The following is an 8,864-nucleotide window of genomic DNA, read 5'->3' on the forward strand; positions in this document are numbered from 1 at the left end:
AGGTGACATCACCGCACAGGGGTGTCACTACCCCAAAACGCCTCTAGATGACGCCGTTCCCCCAAGGATGCTCTGGGGGATTTGGGATTTGGGATTTGGGGTCGGGCAGGTCAATCGGCAACACGCGGGGACCCCCGTGGGCGCTGCCGAGCTCGGGGGACGTTTCCAAGCAGGACCCTCCACCAGTGTTGGGGGGGCACGAGGGGATCCTTCAACTTCCGGGGGGCTATGGGAGGGATCCCCTCCAGCCTCGTGGGAGGCAAGGAGGGGAAAGTCCTCCGACCTTTTGGGGGAGTATGGGGGGAGAGGTCCTGCAGCCTTAGGGGGCCACAGGAGGGAACCCCTCCAGCCTTGGGGGGGCACATGAAGGGAACCTGACGACCTTTTGGGGGCCACAGGGGAGGAAAACCCTCCAGCCTTGTGGGGGGAATGGGGAGATCCCTTCAGCCTTGTGGGGGGGAACGGGAGGATCCCTTTGGCCTTGTAGGAGGAACGAGGGGGGATCATTTCAGCCTTGTGGGGTGGACGAGGGGGGGCCCTCCAGCCCTATGGGGGGTATGGGGAGGGGGCCCAAACTTGTGGGGAGCATAGGGGACAGCAGGGGGGTGCTGACCTGACCCTGTGGTCAGCCCTGCCCCTGCACCGACCCACAGAGACCCCCGGGTGCCCCAGTACAACGACTTCTACCATCCCCACAGTGTCCCAGTTCACCCAAACTGGTCCCCCCCAAGTCCCCCCACCCCCCTCCCCCATCCATGAGCTCCTGGATTTGGGGCTCCACAAGCGCCAGCCTGGCCCAGCAGCCTCCGGCAGCCCCAGTGCCTCCCAGTCCCAAACTGGTTCAGGACTGCACGGACCTGCTCCCCGCTTGTGCCCCACTCCCCAGCCGCCCTCCCTGGCCTCCAGCTCCCCAACCGGCTTTTCCTGCCGGTACATCCCTCTCCCGGCAGGAGCCGGCCCCGGTGACAGTCCGGCTGGAGGGGGACAGCCGGGCCAGGGAGCCGGGGATGTCCCTGTGGCTCCTCGGGACCCTGGGAATGCTCCCCGGGACCCTGGGAATGCTCCCCGGGGAGACCCCGCACAGCTCCCAGGGCTGGGCTTGGCCCAGACGCTTCTGTCCCCTCCGAATGAACTCCTCGAATCCCCAATTACAATTCCCATGTGGGAAGCGAGTCCGTGCCATTCTCCACGCTTTGGGGTCATGCTTTGCCTCCTGCAGAGGCTTCTGCTTCCCTCCGGGATTCATCTCCAGTTCTATTTATTTCTTTAGAGCTATTCCTATTATTTCCATTTCTCTATTTCTATTATTTTTATTTCTCCTTTTCCTATTCTTGTTCCTATTTCTATTCCTACTTCTAGTCTTATTCCTACTTCTAATTGTATTCCTGCTCACATTCCTACCATTCTTTCTATTTATTCCTATTCCTATCCCTATTTATTCCTTTTCCTATTTGTATTTATTCCTATTCCTATTTCTATTTCTCCCTGTTCCTATTCTTATTCCTATTCCTATTCCTGTTTATTCTTACTCTTATTCCCATTCCTATTTATTTCTCTTCCTAATCCTATTTCTATTCACTCGTTTTCCTACTTACACCTATTCCTACTGCCACTCCTACTCCTAATCTTATTCCTACTCCTATACCTACTCCTATTCCTAATCCTATTTCTATTCATTCCTTTTCCTGCTTATTCCTATTCCTACTGCCACCCCTATCCCTATCCCTATCCCTATCCCTATCCCTATCCCTATCGCTATCATTATTTATTGTTCCTACCCCTATTCCCGTTCCCATCCCACTCTTTCTATCCCCCGTCCCTCCACATTCCCGACGATTTTCCCGTTTTCCTGGCGGGCCCGGCGGTGGCGGCGGCGCCGGGACTCGAACCCGGGGCGGCGGCGGGGGCGCAGTTCCCTCCGTGTCCGTCAGGTGGTGCCTTTGCACCGCAGTGCGGGCCCGGGGGGGCCCGAGGGGCTGGGGGGACAATCCCGGGGCTGGGGGGACACACGGTGGGACAGGAGGGCGCAGCCGCCGCCAGGCTCAAGGACCCCCAGCCCCCTCCCAACCCCCCCTGTCAGGGTAAAGACCCGCCTGCAGAAGCAGAGACCCCCCTCCCGCAGGTAAAAGCCCCCCTCCCAAAGCCCCCCGTCCTCCTGGGGACAGCCCCGGGAGTGGCCGGGGGTGACCAGGGCTGGCTCGGGCCCCTGAGCTGGGCGATGCTGGGGGGGGGCTCTGAGGGCAGCGCGGGGGGGGGGGGGCAGGACCCGGACTGGGGGTGGGAGAGACACGGAGCCCCGGAGGGGATGTGTTCCCCCAGAATCAGGGCCTGTCACTGCCCGAGGTCCCCACAGGGCAGGTGCAGCACGGCAAGTTTTGGGGTGGGTGAGGGGTCCTCTGTTCCGTGAGGATGGGGGGGCTCTGCCTTGGGGATGGCGTTGGACTGGGAGTCACTTCTGGGAGAAGGTGGGATCTGGGGAGAAGGGAGGACACCACAAACACACCCCCGGAGCCCCCCAGCCCCAAGCATGGATCCACCCTGCTCTCAACCCCCAACCCTCCCTGCCACCCAACAAACACCCCCCCTCGACTCCTCCTCCAAATCCCCCACAGCCCCAAAAGTCCCCTTGCAAACCAGCCCTCTCTGACCCCCACAGTGCCCCCTGCATCCCCAGGGCCCCCCTCCTGCAGACGGGACCCTGCGCTCTGTATTTACTCCTTCGCCTTCCTTCACCCACTCTTTGTTGTTTCTTGAGAGAGGGAAAGAGGGAGGGAAAAAAAAAATAAGGGAGAGAGAAAAAAAATAAAAAAGAACCCACACAGGAGGAGGCAGGAGCCTATTTTGCCTCCCAGGCAATATTTCTGGAGCCAATCGGAATGCGCACCCACCCTGCCCTGCTCCCTAATTAAAGGCTTTAAGCAGGCGGCCGGGGCCGGAGGTTTGGGCACAGTCTCTTTGGTTGCTCCTCGCAAAGAGCCGCAGCGCAGGATCCAGCTCCGGGCACGCCAGGCCTGACGCGGCAGCCGGAGCCGCCAGGTTGGGGGGTCCCCAGCCGGGCAGGCAGCTCCCCCCTCGCCAGTGCCAGCGATGAGCGGCTCTTTCGATAAGAAGCTTTCCAGCATCCTCACGGACCTGTCGGGCTCGCTGAGCTGCCATGCCGCCTCCAAGGACTCGCCCACCTTACCGGAGTCCTCCGTCACCGATTTGGGCTACTACACCAGCCAGCACGACTACTACCCGGGCCAGTCCTACAGTCAGCCCGTGAGCCACTACCCCTACCACCAGTTCAACCTCAACGGCATTGGCGCCGCCGGCACCTACTCGCCCAAATCCGACTATTCCTACAGCCCTTCCTACCGCCAGTACGGCCACTTCAGGGACCAGCAGCTCCCGGCGCAAGAAGCAGGTAGGATGCTGTGGGGAGAGGGGGTCGTGCCCATCCCGCTGCTCCCTTGGGATTCCGGAGGCAGTTTTGTGGAGCTGTGCGTGTCTAAGTTATCGCCGAGTTGGGGCGGGAGGTGTTGCTGCTGCTGGCGGATGTTGGGGCAAAGCTCATCCCCCTCCGGCATTCCCGGAGCTGCCGGGGGGACGCGGCGGGATGGATCCGTGCTGGATGCGGCGTCCGGGGGATATCCCAGGGGGTGTCCCAGGGGATATTCCAGGGGATGGGGTAGTGCCAGCAGCTCGAGCGGGATGGCCCTGAGTTGGGGACGGGGGGTGGCTGGGACCCCTCCACCCGCCTCACCCCTGCGCTCTCTGCCCAGTGTCGGTGAAGGAGGAGCCGGAGCCGGAGGTGCGGATGGTCAACGGGAAACCCAAGAAGATCCGCAAGCCCCGCACCATCTACTCCAGTTACCAACTGGCTGCCCTGCAACGCCGATTCCAGAAAGCCCAGTACCTGGCGCTGCCCGAGCGGGCTGAACTGGCCGCGCAGCTGGGGCTCACCCAGACCCAGGTAAGGGCTGAGACCCCCCGACACCCCAATTCCCGACCACGGGCAGGAGGGATCGGCAGAGGGGGAGCCAGAGCTGCCCCGCTCCTCACAAATGCGAACTGGGGGGGTCTTGGGAGGGAGTTCTGTTCCCGGGCAGCTCAGAGGGGGTCTGGGGGTCCCCAGGAACGGATAGTCCCCGCTTGTTTGCGGGTGCAAAGCGGGCAAAGCAGATTTCCCCACGCGGAGCAGATATGCTTTGCCGAGGGAAAACTGGAGAGGAGGGAAGGAACAGGGAGAGGAGACGGACTCCAGCCGTGCCCCACTCCCCAGTTTTGGGGTTTATCCCCCTCTCTTTGGAGCCAGCACCGTCCCAGACCTTGCTCTGCTCAGGCACCCCAAGGGTTGGGGGCTGAATCCTGCCCCGGTGCCTGGGAAGGTCCTGGGTCAGCAGCGCACCCGGTGTCCCGGGAGTGCGGGGCACCGAGTCCCGGGCGGGACAGGACGCTCGGGACGGGACGCTCGGGACGGGATGTTCGGGACGCCCCATCCCGACACCGGGTCCTGATCCCAAGTCCAGCAGGAGCACGGGGACATGGGGCCGAACCCTCCTCCTCCCGTCTGGACTTCCCGAGGCTCCCCGACTGTGCTGTCCTGCCTGGCTCAGGCAGAGAGAAGGGATTTGGGGACCGGCTCCACACCCCGCCGGGACCCTGCGCTGGGGTGGCAGTTCAGGCTGGACTGGAAGAGCAGGGACGTGCGGGACGGGCTTCTCCTCCCCACGAACCACCCAGAGTCGGGGCTAACCCCTTGTTTTTGGGGTTCTGCCCGGCAAGGGGACAAACTGTCCCGGCGGATCTGCTGGTGGGAGGGGAGTGGGTTGTCACCACTGTCCCTGCAGCGTGTGACTCCCCCGCAGCCCGGCCCGGGTGCCCTCCCTGCCTGCGGGCCGGCGCCGGCGCCCTTGTGCCGCCCTTGGCGCGGCGCTCCCAGCGCCCGGCCTTCCTCCTCCTCCTCCTCCTCCTCCTCCTCCTCCTCCTCCTCCCCCCTTGGGCGATGAAGCAATCGAGGACACTCGGCAAAGGGCTGACGGAGCGCGTCACCCGCTCCCAGAGGGACATCCTGTTTGGGTGACAACCGCCGCCGCCCCCACCCCGTCCCCGCGGGGGCCGAGCGCGTCCAGCAACGCCTCACCCAGCCCTGGCACGCTCCCGACGCCCCGCGTGATGCACCCAGTGACGGGCTCCCCGCGACGCCCGTGTCCCCAGGGGGGCTTCCTGTGACACCCGCGTCCCCAGGAGGGTCCCCACGACACCCATTCCATGGGTCTTCCCGCAGAGCATCATGTGTCCATGTTTTCCGTGACACCCACATCCCGGGTGACCTCCTGTTGTGCACCCACCGTGTGTCCGGGGTCCCCACGACAGCCGGGACTGCTTCCTGACACCCACCGTGTGGGGTCCCCACAGTGTCCGTGTCCTGGGTGCCTTCCAGTGGCACATGGTGTGTCCAAGCTATCCATGCCACCCTTGTTCTGTGGTGCATCGTGTCTCTGGAGTCCCCGTGACACCCTTGTCCTTTATCCCTTCTCCTGTCTCTGGGGTCCTCATGACCCCCATGTCTCATCTCCTTCCCATGTCTCTGGGGTCCCTGTGACCCCCCTGTCCCATCTCCTTCCCGTGTCTCTGAGGTCCCCATAATGCCCATATTCCAGGTGCTTTCCCGTGTCTCTGGGATCCCTGTGATGCCCATGTCACTTATCCCTTCCCTCGTGCCGGAGCTCCCCACACCACCCCGCCCCCTCTCCCGCTCTCCCCATCCATCCCACACCCCCAGTTCCATGCCGGGGCTCTGACCCTTGTCCCTCCCTCCCTCAGGTGAAGATCTGGTTCCAGAACCGCCGCTCCAAGTTCAAGAAGCTGTACAAGAACGGCGAGGTGCCGCTGGAGCACAGCCCCAACAACAGCGACTCCATGGCCTGCAACTCGCCCCCCTCCCCGGCCGTCTGGGACAGTAACTCGCACGGCAGCGCGCCGGGCCGGACCCCGCTCCCGCAGCCACTCCCCTACAGCTCCTCGCCCGGATTTCTGGAGGAGCACAACCCCTGGTACCACCCGCAGCCCCTCAGCGGACCCCACGGACCCCACCAGGCACAGCCGGCCACCACGATGCACCACACCTCCCCGGGGCCCCCCAATGCCGGCGCCGTCTACTAACAGGGAGAGCCAGGGCTGAGAGACAGTGGCAGAACTCCTTTGCCTCCCTTTTTTCCCCTCCTACTTTTTGCTTTTTCTTCTTTTTTTTTTTTAAAAAAAAAAGGAAAAGAAAGGACACCCGTGTACACGCACCCCTAGACACACTTACCTCCCCTCTCCCCGCTCATCTCAGGAACCAGAGGACTGCAAAGGGTTCAAATCCTCCACTCCCAGCGTGGGAAAAGGCGGAAAATTCTTCTGCATTTATTTTTTTTTTTATTTTTTCATCGCCTTCCCCCCTGTAATAAAACTGGCCCCCCCAGAGGCCTCATCCCGCTGCAGGTCCCTCTCTGGAGCTTTGCCTTTGGGGGTCACCCCACTGAGTGAGCCCCGAACAGGAGTGGGCACCCAGGAGGGGCACCCGGAGCCCCCACATTCCGTGGGGATGGAGGACACTGTCCCAAGTCAGGATGGAGGACACGCTGTCCCAGGTCAGGATGGAGGACACACTGTCCCAGGTCAGGATGGAGGACACACTGTCCCAGGTCAGGATGGAGGACACTGTCCCGGGTCAGGATGGAGGACACTGTCCCAGGTCAGGATGGAAGACACTGTCCCAGGTCAGGATGGAGGACACTGTCCCAGGTCAGGATGGAAGACACTGTCCCAGGTCGGGAAGGAGGACACTGTCCCAGGTCAGGATGGAAGACACTGTCCCAGGTCAGGATGGAGGACACACTGTCCCAGGTCGGGATGGAGGACACTGTCCCAGGTCGGGAAGGAGGACACACTGTCCCAGGTCGGGATGGAGGACACACTGTCCCAGGTCGGGATGGAGGACACTGTCCCAGGTCGGGAAGGAGGACACTGTCCCAGGTTGGGAAGGAGGACACACTGTCCCAGGTCGGGAAGGAGGACACACTGTCCCAGGTCGGGATGGAGGACACTGTCCCAGGTCGGGAAGGAGGACACTGTCCCAGGTCGGGAAGGAGGACACACTGTCCCAGGTCGGGATGGAGGACACACTGTCCCAGGTCGGGATGGAGGACACACTGTCCCAGGTGGTCGCCGACGCCGGAGGAGCGGGATGTGCTTCACCCTGACTCCAAAATCCACGGAGTGGGAGTGATTTGGGGGGGTGACAGACACCCCACAGGAGCAAACCCAGGACCCTCAGCCCAGCAGCTCCGTGGGAATCCCCCGGGACGATGCTCAGACAACAAGGTGGTTATTTAAAATTAAATAAAAAGTGGGTGGGTGGGGGGGATTATTTTAATATTTAAACAGTTCAGGAATGGTTTAAGTTATTTTTTAAAGAGGAAAGTCGTGTTAATCTCCGTTTTCTGGCAGTGCCTCTGGGTGTGGGTTAAGGAACGGCGACAAAAATGCCTATTTTTTAACTAAATCGACAACATATTTTAAAGGAAAAAAAAAAGCCCAAACTCTTTCCTATTTTTTAAGAGAATAGTGCTATTTTTTTAAGCTGAAAGTGCCGTTTTAAGGAGTGTTCCTACGTGTTGTACAGTCCCGGGGACCTTATTTATGTTGCCTTATATAAATAGGGGTGTTTGGGGGGGAAAAAAAGCGAGTGTACATAAGGTTTGTTTGTATAAAGTTGTTCCAAACCAAACTGGTTTCGATCTGGTTTTTTGTCCTTTTATTTTTGTTTTTAAGGAAAACCCCCCCTGGTAGATGGGACACCCCCCCTCAGGACAGGGTGGGGGTCCCCCTGAATGTCCTTTGCTGCTTTCCAAGGGAACCAAGAGAGAAATATTAAATGATAAAAATGTTTTGAATTTCCAAACACCAGGTTTTTTTCCCAGTTTTTTTTTTGGAGCAGAGTTTTTTCCCCACCTTTGGAAATGCACAGTTAAACCCTATTTCTTTGTGCCCTGTTTTCGGGGGGCAGCTGGGGGGTGGTCGGGCCGTGGGATGGCACGGGGTGACGGGCACAGATGGCACTGGCCCACCCCAAATCCCACTTCGCCCTGCTGAGAGGGAATTTGGGGGGAAAGGATTTTATTCCTGCGTTTTGGAGCATTCCCTGAACTGCCACAGAGACCTGGCGCTTCCCTCCTGCTCCTCTTACTGGGACCAGTAAGACGGTGCCTTTCCCAGTGGAGTTATGGGGTCGGGGAACTCGAGTGACCCCAAGACCCTCCAGACCTGGCCCTGTCCTGCTGCTCCCGCTGTCACCTGCGTCGTGTCACGGGTGGGGGTGATGCCCCATCGCCCCCCTGGACCTGGACCCTACATCTCATCCCCCCTGGCTGTGGGGACCCCTCAGTCCCCCCCAGTCCTCCATGGGGACCCCCCAGCATGGCACGGGATGCATCGAGCTCTCAGAGTCCCCAAATCTGTCTCCCCATCCCCCCTTCCCATTCCCAAGTCCACACAGGCCAACCTTGCACCCTTGGGGGGGTTCCCTAACCCCCTCCATGAGCTGCACCCACTGCCCTGTTCCCATCCCAGGCTCCAGGATGGAAGAGGAGGAACCCAAGTGTCCCAGCCCGGCGTGAGAAGCTCCATGGCACGAGCTGGCGCTGGGGAGTTTTAATTTTTTTAAATATATTTTTAATTTTTTAAATGTTTTTAATGTTTGGGGTTTTTTTTAATTTAGAGATGAAGGAAAAAAAAATAAAAAGGCAGACGATTACATATCCATGGATTATATAAATTCCAGGTGCCTTGTGCCCATGGACAGGCTCTAACCCTGCTCCCTTCCAGCACTGCCTGGG

General features: G+C 60.2%; 1 protein-coding gene across 49 annotated transcripts; it reads left to right on the forward strand.

The window, feature by feature from the left end:
- The first annotated feature begins 2,940 nt into the window (after positions 1-2,940).
- Positions 2,941-7,709, forward strand: DLX3 (distal-less homeobox 3). Of its 49 annotated transcripts, none has more exons than XM_051803575.1 (7): positions 2,941-3,406; positions 3,765-3,955; positions 5,809-6,671; positions 6,722-6,796; positions 6,926-6,952; positions 7,003-7,056; positions 7,107-7,709. In XM_051803575.1, the coding sequence occupies exons 1-3, from the start codon at positions 3,088-3,090 to the stop codon at positions 6,145-6,147; spliced, it is 849 nt and encodes a 282-aa protein (XP_051659535.1). In that variant the 5' UTR covers positions 2,941-3,087; the 3' UTR covers positions 6,148-6,671; positions 6,722-6,796; positions 6,926-6,952; positions 7,003-7,056; positions 7,107-7,709. The 49 variants fall into 49 exon arrangements, with proteins under 49 accessions (XP_051659535.1, XP_051659545.1, XP_051659515.1 ...); XM_051803585.1 differs by having other exon boundaries at positions 5,809-6,644; positions 6,747-6,771; XM_051803555.1 differs by having other exon boundaries at positions 6,899-7,056.
- Positions 7,710-8,864: the final 1,155 nt, after the last annotated feature.

Source organism: Manacus candei, unplaced genomic scaffold (assembly GCF_025592945.1).
Source record: "Manacus candei isolate 608988 ecotype Guabito, Panama unplaced genomic scaffold, ASM2559294v1 h1tg000058l, whole genome shotgun sequence".
Lineage (NCBI taxonomy): Eukaryota > Metazoa > Chordata > Aves > Passeriformes > Pipridae > Manacus > Manacus candei.